At 42.5% G+C, this 22,807-nt stretch overlaps 1 protein-coding gene across 3 annotated transcripts in view; it reads right to left on the minus strand.

Moving 5' to 3' along the window:
- The window catches only part of NEDD4L (NEDD4 like E3 ubiquitin protein ligase), a 229,020-nt gene that overhangs the window by 31,674 nt on the left and 174,539 nt on the right, over nucleotides 1-22,807 (minus strand). For all 3 annotated transcript variants that reach the window (XM_065889716.1, XM_065889715.1, XM_065889717.1), the window contains 4 exons: nucleotides 21,555-21,752; nucleotides 15,398-15,475; nucleotides 13,918-13,972; nucleotides 8,222-8,280 (listed from right to left, as the gene is read on the minus strand). In XM_065889716.1, the coding sequence (XP_065745788.1) occupies nucleotides 8,222-8,280; nucleotides 13,918-13,972; nucleotides 15,398-15,475; nucleotides 21,555-21,752 (390 nt within the window). The remainder of the gene's footprint in view (nucleotides 1-8,221; nucleotides 8,281-13,917; nucleotides 13,973-15,397; nucleotides 15,476-21,554; nucleotides 21,753-22,807) is intronic.

Below are 22,807 nucleotides of genomic sequence, written 5' to 3' on the forward strand. Positions count from 1 at the left end.
ACCTAACTAGACATTGCTCCACAGAAGATATACAGATTGCCAACGAACACATGAAAGGATGCTCAACATCACTAATCACTAGAGAAATTCAAATCAAAACTGCAATGAGGTATCACCTCACACCAGTCAGAATGGCCATCATCAAAAAATCTACAAACAATAAATGCTGGAGAGGGTGTGGAGAAAAGGGAACCCTCTTTCACTGTTGGCGGGAATGTAAATTGATACAGCCACTATGGAGAACAGTATGGAGGTTCCTTAAAAAACTAAAAATAGAACTACCATACGACCCAGCAATCCCACTACTGGGCATATACCCTGAGAAAACCGTAATTCAAAAAGACACATGCACCCCAATGTTCACTGCAGTACTATTTACAATAGCCAGGACACGGAAGCAACCTAAGTGTCCATCGACAGATGAATGGATAAAGATGTGGCACATATATACAATGGAATATTACTCAGCCATAAAAAGAAACGAAACTGAGTTATTTGTAGTGAGGTGGATGGACCTAGAGTCTGTCATACAGAGTGAAGTCAGAAAAAGAAAAAATACCGTACTGTAACACATATATATGGAATCTAAAAAAAAAAAATCAAAATTGGTTCTGAAGAACCTAGGGGCAGGACAGGAATAAGGACGCAGACATAGAGAATGGATTTGAGGACACGGGGAGGGGGAAGGGTAAACTGGGACAAAGTGAGAGAGTGGCATGGACCTGTATACACTACCAAATGTAAAACAGATAGCTGGTGGGAAGCAGCCGCATAGCACAGGGAGATCAGCTCAGTGCTTTGTGACCACCTAGAGGGGTGGGATAGGGAGGGTGGGAGGGAGACGCAAAAGGGAGGGGATATGGGATATGTGTATACATATAGCTGATTCACTTTGTTATACAGCAGAAACTAACACAACATTGTAAAGAAATTATACTCCCATAAATATGTTAAAAAAAATCTTTGGGAGAAAAGTAACAAGCAGAAAGGCAAGCGAACTGATACACTTGTCAAGGAAAAAAACTGGGTAAACAGCATGTTGGAAACGTCCTCATTTTAGGAGTTGACTATTTAGAGGTCGTGGGCAAGGATTTCTTTAAATCTGGAATGCTGTATCTATGGAGCAGAGTGATGATACCACAGGAGTGAGCTCAGTAGCTGAGCTAACGTTATTCATAAGTTCTGGAATCTCTTCAGACAAAGTAATTACATTTTTATAGTCATTTAAATATTCGGTACTTGCTATGATGTCAAGTAGCTTACAGTATCCGAGAGTCGGAGCTGTGACTTCAGGCGATGGAAAAGGCTTACAATTTTTTTATGAAGCAGAAAGGATTGCTTATGCACACACCTGGATGTAACTGTGACAGCCTCACAGTCAGAACAACTCGTTGCTTTTTAGCGCACAGTGTGAATTTGGGCAAGAATACTTCTGCTGATATCATTTTGTGCTATATTAATAAAATACTGATCCTTTGCAAAGTGTCTCCAGACTCGAAACCTTACACCTTCACCATGCTTACTCCTGACAGGAAAGAGGAGAAATGAAGAACAAAAGCTTCCTCCCTTCATACTGTTTTAAGACTTGGTCATACAACAAATAATAAGTAAGGCAAAACAAAAACATGTTACAGGGAGGGAGACGCAAGAGGGAAGAGATATGGGAACATATGTATATGTATAACTGATTCATTTTGTTATAAAGCAGAAACTAACACACCATTGTAAAGCAATTATACCCCAAAAAAGATGTTAAAAAAAAAAAGTTACTACTCTCATAGAAAACAATGATCATGTCAGTATTTTGCTTTGTAATTCAAGAGCAAAAGACAACATATTTAAGTGTCTTAAGAACATTCTAAAGACAATACTACCTACGGTCTGTTCTTAGTTTTTAATTTTTAAGCCAGTCTTCATGTGCCTCTTCACTGAACATTAGATTTGACTACATATCGTATTTATTCTGGGCAGTGTTTAGTCTGATGAAACACTGTAAGAATTCTGATTCCAGAAAAGGTAGACATTTTATCACTATCTGGACAACCACCAACCTAAGGAAAAGGATACAATGGTCTGACATAAGCCAATAAAGGCATTATCATGCTTTTTGCTCTGTAGCTTTTTTAGAAGCTATTGTGAGCAACAGGCAATAAGAAATAAATGAATACATAGTGGTAAATGCTAGGTGGAAAAATGATAGAGTTCCTCAGTGGTTGTTTTACATGAGATGGCTGGGGAAGGCAGCTGAGAAAGGGAAATCTGAGCAGAAACCAGAATGACAGGAGGGAACAAACCACGACAGGAACAGTGAGTTCTCAAAAGAGGAAAAGTATTTGATGTTCTTAGCTATGATTAACTGTAACAGAAGAAAATTAAGCTGAAAAAAAAAAAAAAGGTTTCCTTTTATTATCTCATGCCAGCTTCAGAAGACATGACTTCCAGGGCAGACTCTACTGCCAGCTAGCTCTGTGATATAACTTCTCCACTCCGGAATTCCTTCACAGTTAAGCAGAAAGACTTGACTAGTCAAATTTTAAGGCTCTTCCCTTTCCAAAAATCTGTGATTCCCAGCAATTACTTTTTGTTTTTATTTCCCTGCCTGAAAACGTTGAAAAAAGGGTTAAACATTCATCACTGTGAATGCAAGTTCAACTGTCTTAAATGACAAGTTTCCCAAAGAATATATTTCAAAGTGTTGCCCCCCGCCCACGGGATCTCTGCCTTTGTCCGCGTGTAACCTGGTGGGTGCTGACTAGATGTCGGTGGAAATCAGTACTGAGATATTTCTGGTCTTTCTTCTGGGGAATGATGCGTGAAAGTTCAGAAATACCCCTCCTCCTCCAATACTCATCTTTTCTCTCTAGGGATCGTTCTTATGATGGCCTAAGAAGAGTAGGTTTTTATATTCTTCTCCTTTAAAGATTCCAACAACATACCAGGATAAAGACATCCATACGTTGCAGCCTCTGAAGAGAATTACATTTCTGCATTGGACAGGCCAAATTATTTATTCTCTCTTGAAAATCTGGCATTTTATTTTCTTACATGCAATATAATGTGTAAGATAAGCTATTTAAAGAATTAACATATCTGTTGATTAAAGTTGCTCTCTATTAAATATGCTTTCTTTTTTGAACAAAATGAAAACCTGACATTGTGTAAGTGGGGTCTAAAGGTTTTCATGCCATTATTGTCCATTACGGACACTGGAGCTCCTTGCAGAGAAGGGCTCAGGCCTGACACGGAGACATCGGTAAAGCCAGCACATCTGGGGCTCTGGCCTGGATTCTGACATGTGCCAAACTTTTGGCAATTAGCTTTCTGAGCTGCTGACAAATTGGGAATCCCAACTTCTTCCCCACCATACTGAGAGGATTGCTGTGAGTTTCAAAGCAGTTGATTATAAAGTTCTTGAATAAGTACAAAGTGTTACACAAGCATGAGATAGTGTTCTTGAGTAGCAACTACAAATAGCACTTCACGTTTTTAATGCTTTTAATGGTGATGCTTGTCACACAGACAGCATACTGACTCACAGTAATGCCACAGAAGGGTCCCCTCTCCCCTAATATGTAGGTACTTTTAAAACTTGGGAAAAAAACTCTAGGTACCAGATATGCAGAAAGACAAAATTAAAGAAGTGGGCTTTGGACCTAGACTTGGGGCTTGGGCTTGGGTTTTTAATCCTCACATGGGGACACAGAGCACGGCCTACAGTCTGTAATGACCAGGGGAGTCAGACAGAGTTCCCTGCCTAAGACCTACATCTGAACAGGGTTCAAGAAAATTCTACTCACAGGCCTGGGAGAGTTGCAAGGAAGCTTCCCTTCTATCCAGGATGGTAACCGGAAGAAAAACAAACAAAAAAACCAGACCTCTAATAAATTCAGACTCCCAAGCCTACACCAACGTAAGTAGGAGGTCCATAGTTAGAGTAACTAAGGGGGCATAAACCCAAGCTAAGAAGTTAACAGTAAATACAAGTCAGGATGTATAAAAGCCCCATAAAGAAAAAAAATGAAGATGAGCACACACACACTTAAAAACACAAAATTATAAACTGAACTAGGCAATCAACTACCACCGAGGAGAGTCTACAGACATAACAAGTGGGAGATTTAATGCCCCTAGAAGCAGAGATAATAAAATAATCTAGAAGAGGCACTGGAACAAATATTTTAAGAATGATTAAAAAGCTGTAAGTACGAATAGAAAAATAAATAAAAGGGAAGAACAGGACCAAATAACAATAACTAAAAAGACCAAGCAAATCGAAAAAGACCAAATAGAACTTTGAGCAATTAAATCCAGTCACTGAAATAACAGACACAATGAACTGATAGAGTAGATTATAAAAAGCTTAAAAGATAATTAACTGGAAGAGCTGAGCCCACAATACAGCAATGAGAAAGAAGATCGGAAAGCTAAAAGATAAGGGAGACAGAATGTAAAACTGAATCAAATACCCAATAGGAATTACTGATGCAGATAATAAAAATGGGAAAGGTACAGTAAGTGAAGGAATAACTGCAGGGAATTTTCCTGAATAAAGGAGAGACACCATCCCCATGTGGAAGAGTCACAATGAATCCAGAGCGGAATAAATAAAAAGAAATCCACACTTAGATTCATGAGAGTAAAACTGTAGAAAATCAAAGACACAGAGAAAAATTCAAAATCACCAGAGAAGAGAGATTTACTCACCAAAAAAATGACAATTAGAGTGACAACGAACTTCTCATCATCAGTAATGGAGGCCGGAAGAGACAAAAAAAAAAGTCTCCAAAGTACTGAAGGAAAGAAATTGTTGACTAAGGATTCTATAATCAGCTAAACTATCATTTAACAGAGAGGTAGGTAAGCCCCCCTCTCTCAGACCCTCACTGAAATTGTCACCAGAGAAGAGGTTCTCAAACTTGAGTCAGCGTCAGAATCCCTGGGAGCGTATGTTAAAACACAGACCGCAGGGCCCACAACCAAAGTTGCTGCTTTTCAGTAGGTCTGGGTTGGGAGACCCAAATTTACATTTCTAGTAAGCTTCTGAATGATGCTGTTGATCTATAGGCCACACTTTGAGAACCATGAACTAGAGATTAAACTTTATTAAGGAGAAAACTTAACCTGGAAAAAAGTAGATGCAAGAACCAATGGTGGGGACGTGGAAGCAACCGAAGTGTCCATCGACAGATGAATGGATAAAGAAGATGTGGCACATATATATAACGGAATATTACTCAGCCATGAAAAGAAACGAAATTGCGTTATTTGTAGTGAGGTGATGGACCTAGAGACTGTCATACAGAGTGAAGTAAGTCAGAAAGAGAAAAACAAATACCGTATGCTAACACATACATATGGAATCTAAGAAAAAAATGGGTTCTGAAGAACCTAGGGGCAGGACAGGAATAAAGACGCAGACGTAGAGAATGCACTTGAGGACACGGGGAGGGAGAAGGGTTAGCTGGGACGAAGTGAGAGAGTGGCATGGACATATATACACTACCAAATGTAAAATAGATAGCTAGTGGGAAGCAGCCACATAGCACAGGGAGATCAGCTCGGTGCTTTGTGACCACCTAGAGGGGTGGGATAGGGAGGGTGGGAGGGAGACAGAAGAGGGAGGAGATATGGGGATATATGTATATGTACAGCTGATTCACTCTGTTATACAGCAGAAACTAACACACCATTGCAAAGCAATTATACTCCAATAAAGATATTAGAAAAAAAAGAACAATGGTGGGCAAAGGAATTTGTTTACATATAAGTAAATTAAACAAGCATTGACTGTTGAAAAAAAGAGAAAATATTAATGATTATTTGGCAAGTTTAAAGACAAGGTAGTTTTTAAATTCCACTGAACAATGGAAAGTAGGAGTGGGAAGAACAGCACTGAAGTTCCCCAAAGTCATATATTATCCAGGAGAAGAGTAGAGAGTGATTAATTTTGACAACGGTCAAGTATATTGGTTAAAAATTTTAATGTGAGCACCAAAAGAACAGAAATAGAAAATACAACGTCCAAGCAAGTATAGCAAATGAAAGAAAATAAAGAGTACTCTATCAGTCCAAAAGAAGGCAAGAAAAAAGATAAAACAGAGATAGTTAAAGGACAGGAAAGATATACTAGGCAAGTACTAGTGAAGAGAAAGTGAACATAATGACTGACAAAGCCACAGTCACCATGGGAGATGCTGACCCAGCTGACTCGGTTAGATAAAGAAAAGCCAGGAAAAATGTTGTCATGGAAATGGAAAATTTGAACACCATAGGCCTGATGTAACAGACATATATAAAGAACTCTATACCCAGCAAAGACAGAATACACATTCTTTTCAAACACAAAAAGAACATTAACAAAAAATGGCCAAGCCTCCAAAGACGTTTCAAATGTCTGATAATATTCCATAGACAATGTTATATGACCACAATGCGATAAAATCAGAAATCAGTAAGAAACAGGTAAAAACCCTCTCACACTCTCAGAAACTAAAAAGCATATTCTAAATAATTTATAAGTTAAGGACAGAAAGAAACCATTATGGAAATTACCAAAAATTTAGAACTGAATTAAAACGAAGATTTAACAGATTACATCTACACTAAGGTAAACAGATTACATCTACACTAAGGTAATAATTACCTAAATACACATGCTCTTATTGAAAGAAATACTACCAATAATAAAAAAAAAGAGTAAACAAGGCTCTTTTGTTAGTAGAAAACAAAGAATCAGCTTTCTTCAGGGCACATCTACCTGGATTTATGATGCTAAATAATTTTCAATAGTAATTATAAAAACTAACAGTGTTGCATGAAGACATGATCAATAAGCAGTAGAAATATTTGAAAAGGCTTCATCATTGTCAAAAGTCTTCTGTTGCTTGAAAACAGCATCGTTTCTTGAATTTACCTTGTTTCTCATGATGGAGAAGAGAAAATACTACTCTAACTTATTGTGACTGTGAAGGTAACAAAAGGAGCCGTGGTAGTGAAGCAGGTGTTTGTTAAGCTACATGCAGAGGAGCTGACGCCTGTTTTGACCCACGTGGCATTGGGCACTTTGCATCAACCGCTAAGCAAAGCAGCTGGACAAATCCAAATCCAACAAGTAACTAAAGGGATGTCAGGTATCAAGGTGCGTTTGCACTGTCAAGTTTTCAAATGGACCTATAATTCAAAATGTAATTTGAACCAAATCAGATTAAAGCCACAAAATTCGTATTTTAAATATACCTATTGGTGCCTTAGCTCAGCACTTGATATAACAAACACCCCTTCCTTTAGCTCCTCCAGTTATTAAAAGATTCCCCAATTTGCAATCTTCTGCTCATCCCAGTACAGGTCCTGCAATTCCAGAGTCTCTCCTTGAACTCACGTAACCACTGACAAAAGACTCTGGAGTATTCCACAGACTCCTTTCAGGTGTTTGATACCAGGTGTCTGCTGACCAGTGCCAGGGTGTCACTCTTCCTTATGAACACACATAAGGGGACTATGAGAAAGTTAGTGGGTCAGCAGAGATAAGATTCTTAACTGCCAGTTCTGGAGTGCAGCTACCCCCTCACCCAAACCTTTGCAGAGTTTTAGAGCTGGAAGAGATTCCAGATCCAATTTAAATTTGTTAGCATACATATACTACCCTTGGCCTCAAGAAACGTTAAAACTCTACAAATACAGGACAAAGTTTTGCTTCATATAAAAAGGAAGAGAGGTGGGCTTCCCTGCTGGTGCAGTGGTTGGGAGTCCGCCTGCCGATGCAGGGGACGCGGGTTCATGCCCCGGTCTGGGAGGGTCCCACATGCCGCGGAGCGGCTGGGCCCGTAAGCCATGGCCGCTGAGCCTGCGCTCCACAACGGGAGAGGCCACAACAGTGAGAGGCCCACGTACCGCAAAAAAAAAAAAAAAAAAAAAAAGGAAGAGAGGACATTTTGTTTGTTATACTTTTAATCTACCCTTTTATAAAAGACAAAAGAGAATGTTTAGTTTGGTTACCACTAGCAAACCATTTTCTTTTCCTTTATATTGAAAGCCCTGTGAAAAGGCAAATGTAGCTGTACCTCACCCAGAAATTCCGGGAAGGAGGAGACGGAGTAAAGCTAAATTCCTCACGGACACCAGTCAGGCCCTTGGCATCAAGGTAAGCAGGAATATACAAGAAATGTGTGTTTAGATGAAACCAAAATATTATACTGAAGAGTCAGAACTTGAGAATACTAACCGGACCAGTAATAGCTGGATTCTGCAGTCTTGGGTCTTCCCACTGAGTAATTTTGCTATCTGGAAATATTTAAAAACAAACACAAAAGCCGGCTTATTAGTTCAATCTATTTCATGTCCAAAATGTTTTAGAAAGAATTATTTCTGGATTTTCCAAAAGTTCCCCCAGTTCCTCATCCTGACTCCCAAGGATAAATAACTTAGTATCTCAGGGTTAGAAGAGAACTATACTCTGTAAGGCAATCTGCACCACAGCCCCCCATACTGTTTAGTTAAAAACAATCAAAAATGCACAACTAAAGTAAAACCATCTATTCACACTGTTTTGGGCAAGCAATCTGCTGAAATTTCAATTATAAACCCCTGTACCTTCAAGGATTTATAACTTGAGGTTGACTTTCATTTAATTAAAGAAAAGCATAAAAGATTTTAGTTCCCCAAAAGTTAACACACACACATGATTTTTTTCTCATTTCAAATACTCTTTCCTTTGCTTCTGGTGTTGCAAACGGCTTTCAATTAAAAAGCTTAAGTTGAACAAATGAATAATCCATGACATGTGTCACTCATATGCACACAAAAATCAAAACAGCTAAGGCAGTCCAAAAAGTGAGAACTAGATACCACAGAGGAGGATTCCAGAGAAAAGTTTCCCTTTTGGTCAGGCTGGTGAGAAGTGGTTCTTTCTTCCAAATGAGTCAACGTCAATAAGATTAGTAAATGGCACCTATACCACTGCTTCAATGGTGTAGGTGGAAACACACATTAGCTACCTGGATCACTTGGGATTTGTGACCGTGCCTTAACTGAAAAGACTTTACGCTACTGTGTGTATATATGGGGGGGGGGGGCGCGCAGGAATGAACTCACGCGAAAGATATGGGGAGGGTAGACGGGGAAGAATAGGTTTCTCTCTGGAGTGTTAGGAAATCTAAGTTGGTTTGTAAAGAAGGAAATGATCTGTTTGAGAAGAACAGTCTGTTTTTTTCTGGTATACTTCGTAAGTGGACTGATAAGAATAACTAATAAATTTGGTTTTAATGACTATCCCAGGAATTTTTCGAAGTCTGGTATGATAATTATTTTAACAAAAGCAGTGGTGAAGTTTTAAAATTAAGCTACCAAAGCACATGACGATTCTAGATCCACGCTGGCAGAAAAGTTACAAGAACTGTTTCAACTGTTTCAGAGAACGCTGATGGATGAAGCAAAAGGTATTTTTGGGTCCCTTACTTTGAAGACAGAGGTTTTTGGAAATTAAGAGCTGTTGCTGTGATGCAAAACAGGAGAAAAGGAAATAAAAGAAAAAGAATATAGCTGAGTAAAAACTGCCTTAGACTATATATAGACTGGGTACCATCATCAAACCAGAAAATAAATTACCTACTACCTCCATATGATGGCCCCCACATCTGTCCAAACCAGAACCTCGAGCTCCATCCTTGACACCTGCACCTGGATTTCCCCTGGGAAACACCTCAAACCCTACTCTGTCAGAATCTGACCCATAATCTTCCACTACCAAAATGGTCCATACAACCCTGCACTCCTCAGCAACAGCACCACAGGCCATCCGTCCACTGTTCAAGACGGCACCTGCCATACCTTCCATCCTCGCTTACCTTTCACTCCGGTGGTCACCACCTGTCCCCACCTCTCTGAAAAGGCTTCTTTCCCGAGCGCTCATCTTCTCCCTGGACTACTCTCTAGGTCTCCCTGGCCTCAGTCTCACTCACCCCCATTCAAAACTTCCTTTGAAGCTCTGGCAAGGGGATCTCACCCCCGGGCCGAGGGCCGGCGAGCGAAGCCTCACCTGCGGCTCCCCAGCGCTCGCAGCACCCCCGAACCACCCCTCCTCCCCCACCCCCATCCGTGGGAAAACTGTCTTCCACAAGGCAGGACCCTGGTGCCAAAAAGGCTGGGGACGGCTGCTCTAGAGCACAAACCTGACCGCGTCAGACTCCCTTCTGCACCATCCCTTAGGCGCTCCCGCCTGGCTGCGGAAGGGACCCGAGTCCCCGTACCAGCAGACTCCCTTTGGCCGTTTGCAACCCCACTGCGCTCCTCTGAACATGGTGTCACCTGCACAGCTTCACACACCTGCGCACGCTTTCTCCCTCCTAGAATTGCTCTTTGCTGGGCGTGCCTGGCTAAACCTCACTCATTATTTGGGATCCACCTGAAAAGTTCTACAAGGCTCTTTTGCAGCCTTCTTCCACTGCTGGAGCCCAGACACTCAGCAAGTATTTCTACGTAACAACCGGTTCACTCCCCTAAGACAACACTTAAATACCTCCTGGCACTCCCTACTAGAACCTAAGCCCCTTGAGGACCAGAAACTGTGTGCTGTTCATCTCCACAGCCCCCTCTCCACCACTTAACACATTTCCCAGCATGTAGCAGGAGCCTGACTTTTTAAATGACCAAATGAAGCTGATGGCGAAAACAGATTCTTTTTAAAACAGTCTAGGCTTTCAGAACCACATATGGGTCTTGTATGATTACGATAATGATCAGTTTTGCACTTAAGAATTATCGACATATGACTGTCGGTGGCCAGTTACCCATTTTGTCCTAAAACTTTTGAATCTAAACTTGCTTTTTGTCTTTGAGACACAATATTTCAAATAAAGGGGCGGGAATGAAGTAGAAGAATAAAAAACTCAGTCCATTTAGCTACTATTAACAGGTCTGGTAAGACTGCTGGCAGGAAAGATTAAAACAGGATCTTACAGCATCCCTGGAATTTTATTTTCTAGCTCTGTATATAAACTGCCTGTGGCCAAGTACTCAGTGGCTGGGCATATCGGGTCTTTAAGAAGAACTACGCTATTCCTAAGGGAGGTAGGGATTCAGTTCAAGACCTTCCCACACCCTCTGACACCATGCTTGAGACATAGGAGCTTTCTGATAAATGTCAATCAAATGAATCTAGAAGTCTAAAGAGCAGATTAGTATTGAGCATTCATGCTCTTCTGAAAGTAAATCTTTAACATTTTTAACCTTGAAAATGTCTCACTTCTCAAGAATTTTTGAAGCAGAAAATAAAAAAAACCTAATGAATTAGGAGACAAGCGCACTGCTGCCTTTTATATTCAGTGTGCAGTCACGTGCCCCAGTGAAGTGGAAGACGGATGACTGAGCACCTTACAAGTTGGCTACTCTCACGGTCAAATGGTGTAGTAGGGATGGCCTGGCTTCTGTCCTGCAGGCAGCAGGAGAGCAAAATGAGATGCTGAATTTTGCCAGAAATAAGATTCGGGAAAAACGTTTAGAAGCAGAGACTCGTTCGGAAGGTAAGGAAATTCCAGGTAATGAAACCCATTTTGGAGTGGGTTTGAGTACCTGATACAGCACCTTAAAAAAGATAGATATGCTTCATTTTTCACAGACTGGAATTTGTTTTTTTAAAAAAGGCATATGAATTGAACTCTGTTTCATTGATATGTACACCGCTCTATTGCTTTCCACTGAATAAACCTTGATGAATTAGGGAGACCTGGCAGAAATGTTACATTGTCAGCTAATGAGGCTCTCCTAAACAGACCTTTTTCTTACACAGTCTTTGGTTATTTAATTTACACTGTATTTGGTTAAGAGAACTTTTCAGTATAGTTGAGCAAAGGCAAATGTTAATCTCCACGTAAAGGATCATAAATCTCACACTGGCATCGCTCAGATCAACAAGGCTCTGTACGTGGTCTATATCCTATCGTTTGATTCCCAGGAGTGAAGAGGGGGAGCCTCCCAAGTGCTGTGTGGTCTGGAAAAGAGGAATGGGGGATGTCTGAGATGAGCTTGGAGGGACTGATTAGGAATAAGGGAAACACCCAGGCATTTAGCAAGGAACCGCCCTTTCCCATCGCCTGGAAAACAGGAGCTGGGCAGGCCTGAGGCTGGAGGCACGGCTGCTGTTGCCTCTCAAGGCAGGTTCTCTCCACTTTCCAACCAAGGGCATCAACTTCCTAACACAACACCGGCTCCACTGGCCCTCCGTGAATGGACTCCCAGTCACCATTTAACAAGCGTTTACCACATATCACACTAGGTCTACGCACGCCTACAGAAAAACAGTCCATGATTTTTCTAATTTCTAATGTATACTAGGATGGCCCTTTGCAATCGTGTTTTTCTTGTTTCTGGGTCCTTACAGTACATCAAGAACATTTCATAAAGTTCTTTTTCAGGTGGACCTGACATCAGACCACCAGCTGGAACATAGCCACAATGTTGTGTGAAGTACTCTCCGTGTGGCGGACCAAGGCTGTGTTACCGGTTAAGACCTTGCTTTAATAAAATGCTCATTATTACTCGTACCTCTCTTTGAAAACTGAAATTGTAATGCATGAAAAAACTGAAAAGGAAACTTTTGTTTTTAGTGGGAAAAAGGCAGTGTGACTCCTCTTCTGTTTCGGCAACTTCTGCTGAGAAAGAGGATTATAACTAGCACAGGAAGGAAGGAAGTGGGGGCACCCGCATATGGTAAAGCATTCATGGCAGCAGTGCTATGCTCACTGTAAAATTCTGGAACGTAGGCAAGAATCAGCATTTTCACCGGTCGAAGACAAAAACTAGGCCTATGTACTTTGAACTATCTAATTTTAAGCAAGGGTAACCCACACCCCTAAATACACCCAGGACTTCTACTTTGGTTTAATTCTGAATTGTTGGGCTTCTTGCTTACTTCAATTTCTAAAAACCCCTCAATCTCCCGTGCCTGAAAGCGAAGGTGTCTCTACCATGCACTGGTCGCTTAGGAACCCAGGAAGAGGCCCTGAAATGAGAGACAGTGACAGGCCCCACCCACATGAGGACCCCTCGAGGCCACGCTTCCCAGTCAGTTCAGCGACATGCTTAACTAACCAATGCAATCAGTTAAGAAAACGTGAGGCTGGGAAATCCGGTGTAGACTTAATGCTCATGTTTATGAACCAAATGAAAACAAAGATAAATATATTCCACCAGATCACACACGTATGTGAACTTTAAATCTACTCGAAGACTTCTTTGCAATATACATTTTCAGAAGTTTTAAGGGATATACTAATATGATCCCATGGAGAAAATGTCACTTCAACAAGGGGGGAAAAGAAAAAACAACAACACTGGCTAAAAGCAAACCTTTATTAGTTTAACTTTTAGTTGGCGTGAGAAACCACACGTTTATTCATAGGAGCTGGAGCAAATGTCTGCAGCAAATATAATTTCAAGAAAAGAACCGCACATGTATTAGTGTGTTGGGTGCAGGGAAACATGCTGTGAATAGAAAATAAGTCAGAATGGGCATCTTGCCCTGAGACCTCTGAAGGCAGCTTTTAAAAAATGTAGCGGCTGCTTCAAGCACTGCTCATACACAGATTTCTGACATAATCATCGCTTCTAATCTTATTTTCTATTACCAGAGTGTATTTATTAAAAGCGCAGAAGTCAAGGGGTCATCAATCAAAAAAAATTTTTTTAATGAAAAAAAACAGTTAATAGGTCACAAGGTCAAACTGGAATGGGCTACTTTAAAGCAAACTGGGCTGAATGCACAGTACCGTACGAGGGCACTGAGTCTCTGGTACCATCCTCGCCACATAACACCTGGCTGCCTAGATGAACAGTAAAATGACACAGCTTTCACTGTCACATCTGAATTACCCTCATCCTCCCTTCACCTGCAACACCTATGCGTCCATAACAGCACCTACTTACTATGATCAATGTAAAACGTTCGGCCATCCAAGTGAATTCTTTCTTCCCAACCAGGCTGGTATCAGGGGAAGAGAGGAAGAGAAGACAAACATTAGCCAGCAGTTCCAAAATCAAAGGCAAAAGGTAAAGACTCTAGGACACCTTCTTACTCTTCTCCCCTGGGGTACATTTTTACATAAAGAATAAACTAAATAGAAACATTTCAAATGGACTCACTCAAATGACAACACCCAGCAACACACTTTAGCACATGTTCTACAGTCTCAGATGCACTCACTGTATGATGAACAAGAAAAACAGGGGTTATTATTTCAAAAGCTTCAAAGGGAAACTCCACACACTGTGAAAGTTGAGCCTGGGGCTGAATAGCTCATTTAATTAAATGAGTATTTATTGAGTACTAAAGGGAGGATGAAGGGTGATATAAAATGTGAGAGACTGACGCTTTACTCATGTCATCAGGTGGTTGAACAATCGAATACTGAAATCCTCTGCTGTGAACTCTCACTACTCAGGAACCAGACTTGGATAATTTTTCCAAGATCAGGCTGGTACGCTTTCATGATCTGAACTGTGCCTACTTGTTACCTGAAAGTCAAGAATCCAACAGATCTAGACAACCTGCAGTCTTTCACTTACTAAACTCTCTCTCCAGTCTCTCCCCAGTCTCCTTCCATCTAAACCCCGGAGCCAAATATTTGGAGGGTGTGGGGTATTTGTATAACCTGATGAATAAAGACTGCACCCTGATCTTTCTAGCTTCAAATGTTGCTGTAATATACCATACACCAGGCAACAGAAAGGTTCTTGGAAAACAAACACCAAAAAAATTCCCAGCACCCTTCCATTTCCATCCCACCTTTCTAGCCTGTAAGGGTTTTTAAAAAACTGGGGGTGGGTCAACACGAAAGCATGTGTGAAGGTTCCATTCAAAATCTAACTTGGAGTAAATAGCTTGACTCTCACTCAGGCCCCAAAAGAGAACAAACTAATAAAAAATTAGATTTATAAACAGTCACTGACAAGGGAGAAAAATTTAAAACATCTGCTGGATAAATGACTTATAGAAACCTTCTGTGATTACGTACGCCCTTTACTTCCACTTTTTAAAAAAAATTTTTGTTCCTATGACTAAATCAGCAAGCAATATGGATGGAAATTAGCTGGTTGCGAAGTTACAAAATAAATGTGTGCTGCTTAAACTGTCACCTGTAGAGAATGCCTCGTCCATCATCCTAGTTGCAAGGTCTACCTCTCACTAGCAGTCAGCCATTCAGAAACCTCTTTCAGAAGAGCTAGGTGTGGTGTGAACTGAATGAGCTATCAGTTCAGTCATGTACCCGATTCTATTAAGAAACGACAGACCAAGGGGATTCAAAACGTCTGGAGAAAGAGAAGGTCACAGGGCTTCCCTATCAACACTGGGCCCATGAACGAGTAAACATTTTCAGACTGGTCCGTGTGTCTCCAGTGTACTCACAGGAAGAGGGCCGAGGTCATTGGGGTTTAAAGATGCCTTTGACCGCATATGCACTGGAAATTTCAGGCGTGGGTCTTCCTGCAAGAAAAATGTTAAGAGGCAGATGTTAGGAGTGATCTCTGTGAGCGGTACTTGTCCTCCCCTTCTGGAGGTGTGTGTTCCACAGCAAGCAGGTTGCCTGTGTATTGCGGCGGGGGGGGGCTGCTGCAGTGGGGAGTGGAGGACCCCACCTCCGTACAGGAGGCCTGGCTGACCATCTCTCCAAAAAGATTCTACTCTTCCTCCTTGAACTTGATGAAAGGAGGAGAGTAAGAATGTTTAAGTAAAAGGTTAACCATTTCCCCAAGACCCTGGGCAGGTGAAGAGGAAGAGGGTTTCAGCAGTGACATTACCATGGAGACCAGAGTAGAGGATGTCAGTGAAGATAAGGAGGATCTACTCCACGGAGAGGGAGTGAGGACAGGTCGGACAGCTCCCTGTGGACCCTGAGCTCGGGCTGAGGGCAGCTAGCCTGTTAGAAACACCCATTCCATCAGCGCTTGCATCCGCTGTTGCTCCCTTCCACCCTCTCTTGAGCCGAAGCCGAAAATCTGAATCTGGTTTGACTGTCCAGGCATGTCCTGCCCCAGAGTTAGTCGGCAACATCCCAGAGTGGCATCCCGATGAGAGAACTTTACTGGGATTCTTGATCAAGTTCCACAAATTAGATCTTAAAAGTTTAGGGCTTCCCTGGTGGCGCAGTGGTTGAGAGTCCGCCTGCCGATGCAGGGGACACGGGTTCGTGCCCCGGTCCGGGAAGATCCCACATGCCGCGGAGCGGCTGGGCCCGTGAGCCACGGCCGCTAAGCCTGCACGTCCGGAGCCTGTGCTCCGCAACGGGAGAGGCCGCAAGAGGGAGAGGCCCGCGTACCGCAAACAAAACAAAACAAAACAAAAAGTTTACAAAATATTTTTCTTAAGGGATATGCTTCATAAGATACCACACAGAACCAATGACAGAAAAATACATACTCTGACATCTTGGGTCATGCTTTATATTTATAACTTACAAAGAACAGTCAGGTGTATGATCTCGCAACCCCCCTGTTATGGGGGTTGGATACGTAATCTCTGCTCCTTTAGATGAGGAAACGGAGTCTCACAGAGAACAAGAACTTGCCCAGAGGTTCTGGTTTAGAGTCTGGCAGCTGTCCTTCACTTCTACAGACCCAATTAAAATGCAGTGTAACTTAGAGAACCCCTATTTGAAACCCAAAAGATTAGAAAACAAAATGATAAAACTCAGAATAACACATTATTAACCAAATAAGCCTAAGATAATAAAAAACAAAACAAAAAACCCCTAAAACCTTAAAAAAAAACCCCTTTATTTCATTAATGTTAAAGCCTTTGTTGCTGTCAAACTACTAAAAGGTTTACTGCCTCAGCGTTTTCCCAAGTCAGCAAGAAAATGAAATAGTTGGTATAAAACTGGGAAAATAATAAAACTCACTTTTGTTTGGATATGAAATTACATATGATTATATACCAAGACTATATTAAACATCCCCTAGATTACAGAGAGTGACAGCTAATGGGTATGGGGTTTTCTTTGGGGGTGATGCAAACGGCCTGAAACTGATTATGGTGATGGTGGCACACATGTGTGATGGTCTAAAAATCATTCAGTTGTATTATTTTAAATGGGCGAACTGTATGGTATGTGCATTATACCTCGATAAAGCTTTAAAATTATTTTCCCCAAGTTAACAGTCTAAACCATTAGTATCAAGGGATAGTAACAAAGTGATAGATTTCTGGAGCTGGCAAGAACAACAAGAATCATACACATACAAATCAACCTTTGCTCATTAGAGGCATAAAATAGTCCAGTATTCTGTAGTATACTGGAACGCCTACAGTGTAAACAGATATGCTAGGTAGATCTAGGATTTAGAAGGTCTAAAAAGCTGATAACCTGGTAAACATCTGTGACCGCTTGGCCATGGACCAAGGAAAACCTTAGAGCCCCGAACCCCACTAAAGCTACCTAAGGCCATCTCTGGGCTGGCCCAGGTAATGCCGCCACTGCAGGGGAAGCTTGGGCAGACCACAGCCACTGCTCACGCTGGGATTAGAGAAAGGCTGAGGCTGCTATTCCACGGGTGAGGACAGGGGCTTCTGCATGCTGCGTGTGAGGGCAGCCATGCCTTGGAATCACACACACAGGCTACTATGAAAGACAATCGGCCCTTTTGGTAAAGAGCTGGTGATTGAAAGAAAAAAAAAAAAAGCTGAAATTAAAGAAAAGTGACAGGGGCGTAGGAGAAGGAGCATAAGGCATAAAGTAAATTCAACTTCACAGGCCTGCTAACGTGGCCTTGCACGGAAACCCGGAATTCATAGAATGTGAGGGCTGGAGGCCCCTGGGGGTCACGTGATTTTACTATACCAACAAAAATCAAAATAATGGCAGCAGCTACCATCCGTCAAGCTCTGCAGGCTGAGCCTGGGGGGCAGCACGGAACCCACCCTCCCACGGAATCCCGAGTGATGGAGGGGCAGCTAGACGAGCGGAGATGGCAGCCAAGGCCCCACAGGACTTGGGACAGCTTTAGGAATGACAGTCAGCTGGAATCCTAACGAGGTCTCAAACGATACAAGTGTGAATGAATAAAACACACACCACACGTGGCTGTTTCTCCCTTTCCTCAGCACAGTAGGGGCACTTCTTCGCAGTTATGTCAGTATCTCACAACTGCTTCCCACAATTACAGCTGAAAGCGTTTTTAAACAGAAGGCAAAGATCAACATCTTATTTAATTTCAAAAAAAAAAAAAGAGGCTTTGGGGCTTCCCTAGTGGCTCAGTGGTTGAGGGTCTGCCTGCCGATGCAGGGGACGCGGGTTCGTGCCCCGGTCCGGGAAGATCCCACGTGCCGCGGAGCGGCTGGGCCCGTGAGCCATGGCCGCTGAGCCTGCGTGTCCGGAGCCTGTGCTCTGCAGCAGGAGAGGCCACAGCAGTGAGAGGCCCGCGTACCGCAAAAAAAAAAAAAAAAAGGCTTTGGGGACTTCCCTGATGGTCCTGTGGTTAAGACTCTGCGCTTCCAGTGCCGGGGCTACGGGTTCGATCCCTGGTGGGGGAACTAACATAACACATGCTGCTCAGCACCGCCCCAAAAAGTTTTTTCGCGGAATCATTTAAAAATATATAAAATATGGGCATGCTGGCTAGCTGAAAAGACAACTGTGCTTTTTCGATCCTGGAAGGGAACAACCACCAGGGCTAGACTACAGTGAGTTTTATTAGTTTGGACCTGAATAGAAAACAAACCTGAAACTTAACTGAGGTATAATCTTTGTTGCCACAAAAATAAGCCAAGGCTTTGTCCTGTAAAAGATATAAATATACTCTTACACACATGCTTTGAGCTGCTTCCTCAGCAGAAGGAAGGAATGCATGAGCTGAAGCCCTCCTGTAATCTCTCCCCAGCTCCCCCAGTGGCCTCTGCCGTGCATCCACAGCCCGCCTGATCCAGGTGGGGACAAAGTGATGCTCGTTTGCTGTGTCAGACTTGATTCCTGATAGACGGCTGGCACACGGCCTCCACTATTTGTGTGTGCGAGAGGCCGTGTTTTATAAATAGACTTCAAAGGGAATTTTCCTCTATCAATGTATACGAGGGAAATGCTGGCCTGAACATTTTCCTGCTCTGGTTAGTGCAGGAATCAAGAGGACACAGGGTGCTGGGGGAAGAAGTACAATTTTCCTTATTCTCAACCTGTCTGACCAATTTTTTTTTTCCTTTTCCTATGAGAATGCTCAAATCTGAGAACAGCTGTTCTCTCTTATTTGTTCTCTCTTTAAAAAACAAAGCAAACCCCAAACAAACTCAACGCAGGTTTTAAGCCGAAAATTATCTTTACAGTTCTCTCCATCCTTCCACCTTTTGTCAAAATAAACAAGCAATTTAGAGCCTGCGTTCCACGGTGAGAATTCTGTATGGGCCTTTGTTTAGCAGGGATAACGCGGCTGTGTCAGCACATCCGAGTTTAGAGGAGAAGCGTGGCGGTTTGTGGAATTCCCGGTTGTTACCTTAAGGATTTTCAACGACAGCAGCAGCAACAAAATGTTGTTTTAACCAATTAAAAATTTAAATCAGTGAATCACAAGTATCCGGTGGAAAGGGGCAATTGAAAATTCAAACTGGGTTTCATTCAGCACCAATGCAAGGCAATAAATAAAGCTGGTGCTATTTTAAATAAAATCTGCCCAGCTGCAATTACACTGCAGTTGTGGTGTGAAAGGCTGTGAAAAGGTTAGGGGATTTGATTACTAAGCTAGTTCAGATTACTAAAATCATAGCTTATGTTGGCAAGCCACAGGGGCTGCATACACGAATCCAGCTACTTTTACAATATTTACCCCCTATTTCTGGAGCTCCCATTCCTGGCTGAGGAACAGAAATCCCAGCAGTGCTGTAGGAAGTAGAAATGGGTACACTAGCAGGACTGCTACAGGTTCTATGTCCACGAGGGAAAAAAGGTTTTCACACCAATCTCTCTCACTCTATTTCCCAAGGAGCGACCTATCTTTTACTCTCATCTTGCCAGAAACCTGTAATCTTATCTTCAAAGCTACATGTTATCATATATGCCTTAGCAGCAGTGACGCGTTTACCAAATGAATGTTACCAGATCTGGATGATAAATTCTCTTGGCAGGTTATTCCTTTACTTCAAAATTGGAGTGGCTCTCACTACGGGGTGTTGGGAAATGCGTGGGAGCTTTTGGGTTGTCACTAGGATAGGGGTGGTGGGGGGCGGCGACAGTGGCTATTAGGATGCAGTGGCAGAAGCCAAGGATGTTAAATGTCTTGCAAATAACAGGCACAGTCCTGCCCCAAATGCTAAGATTGTCCTCGTGGAGACACACTGTACCACGATCCATGAGGTCTGAGAGAGTCTGCTGGGCCATCTAATCCAATTCTCAAGGGACTGAATTACCATCACACCACGGGCAAAGTGTAAGTGACAGTCCAGACCATTTGGGTCCAGGTCTCTTCCTTAACACGATACTGCTGTTCTTTCAACTGGGTATACTTGGTGTCTACACTAGAAATGGGAATTTAAAGCATGTGTTCACTCTTGGTCCAAGACCACAGAGCTAGGGCCAGTGACAATCGCCAAAACTCAACCAGCTTTCACATACCATCAGTTCTGAGCAAGTAGCCCAGAGGACAGAAAGACTTGAGTTACGCGCGGTACCCAGACAATCAGATGGGGATATAAGGGAGAGGAAGGAAAACAAACCTTCGGTGGTATCAGAAATAGAAACATGAGGACGCATTTCAGGCTAACCATTGGTCTAGAGATCGCTCAGTAGAAAACTACCACTGACTTTTAAAAGAACTCTATGTTACATTAAATGAGCCACCACTGACTCCCCTGTAGAAATGAAGAGTGAACAGAGGAACATAAATATATGCATATGTACTTTTCATTAATCTCATTTTTCTCAGGTTAACACAATACACGGATCCTCTCTCATGCATGATTCAGGGGCACATGGAAGAGCCCTGTGATAAGGAATAACCAACCGTGATAAGATGTTCACAAAAAAGAGCTATCAAATTTACCAAGTCTTTAGTATACCTCCTGATCCACAATTAAAAGAAAGTAATGTAGCACAGAGTATAAAATACTTATCTGATGTAAACAGTAAAAACTAAAATGACACATCAAATAAAAATAAAGATGGGTAATGTCAACACAGTTGCAAAAAGAAAGTGACAAAGAAACATCATTTCTAAAAAGATTAGAATTCCTAATAAGGTTACAGCATCCTGAGATGGGAAGCAGTAACATCAAAATCCTAGCTATATGTAGCACTACCTTTTTTATTCCATATATGGTAAATTGTCACAACTGGAGCTTTCCTGGAGTGCTCTGAAGAAAAGGCACCAGTACCAAAGGTGGCCATTAGCCTGTGCCTGTAAGTCACCTGTTCCCCGCCAGCCCCCATGTGCGGAGTCTAGACCAAGCTGAGAAGACCCTCTGGGGACATGCTTCACTGCCAGGAAATTTCTCTGCAAGAACCATGGATACTGGGTAAGGAAATAAAGGAATGAATGCCAGACCTCAGGATGAAAATGGAGCCAAATAAAAGTAGCGACCTTACCCATGTTGTAGTCTTTGTGTTATGGTCAATGAAGAAGGGCCGGCCGTTGGGCGCTATCCTCATTTCCCAGCCGGGCGGCAGGAAGCTCTGTGTGACTTTGTGTTGTGGTTTGGGGGAGTTGTAAGGTGATGGCTGTGGGGACTGTGGATTGGAAAGGGTATCTTTCACAGCCCGACGTATGGGTGAATCCTTGGCACCCTAAGGAATAATAATGAGCATTAGAAGTCTTACCAGGTGCTAGTCCAGAGGGGTCAACATGTACCTGGGGGTCATGGAACACTCCTCTTTGAAGAGGGACAACGGGGAAGCTCCTAAGAAACCTGCTTGGTTTACTTTTAAAATTAATCTAACTGTAAGGTGTTTCTACTGGTTAAACACACAATATGAAGTACGTATAACCACCATCCTTTGACAGCTACTTGGTATGGACCCAAAATACTGTTCTGTAGTGAGCATTATGGCTGGAGATTTTACAGAAGGTGGAGAAGGACATGCCCCTGCTCTTAATGAGCTCACAGTCTAACGACGATGGACTGGCGATCTTCAGAGCAGAAAAGAAAAACCCCTATCAACCGAGACAGCCACCTGGAATTGCATAGTTGTTACCCAGGACATTTACATCACAGTTTGGAGGAGATATCGCCCATTCCCACTTATCAACATCTTCAACCCGGGCATGGACAAGCCCGCAGCCATCTCTAAGATGCAGTCACGTTTAGAACTTCAAAGCTTTCGTCTCTGGTATTTGTGATGTTAAGGGATGTCCCTAAAACCACACAAACAGGAGGGCGCAAAGCAGATGCCCAGCAGTGACTCAGAGACGCAAACAGGCATCAGAAACTCGGAGGCTGATACAATGGAAGACCTCACGGTCGAAAGGAAAAACAGATCAAAGCAACAGAGATGTTTAAAAACTCAACGTAAGCATTGGTATTTGAACCAATACGAGTTATTATGCGAGTCTCATGAGGTAACAGGCAGTAAGGAGTGAAACACAACACGAATGGAGAAAGTTCTGAAAAGGGGAGCCCATGTCCAGTACAAGCCACCATGGCCTCAGCCCAATGAGAATGAGGATCAGGTGAGTCCAGGGATGGGCAGCATGGAGTGAGAACGCACGAGGACACCCCTCACCACGAACACAGAGACTGATTATCAGAGCGAAGGTGGCTGCAAAACCCAAGTCCCAGTTCAGAGAGAAGAGAGAATGAGGAGAAGCCACAGGATAGACGTGACCCCAGTTAGATGACGTA

This window comes from Phocoena phocoena, chromosome 13 (assembly GCF_963924675.1).
Source record: "Phocoena phocoena chromosome 13, mPhoPho1.1, whole genome shotgun sequence".
NCBI lineage: Eukaryota > Metazoa > Chordata > Mammalia > Artiodactyla > Phocoenidae > Phocoena > Phocoena phocoena.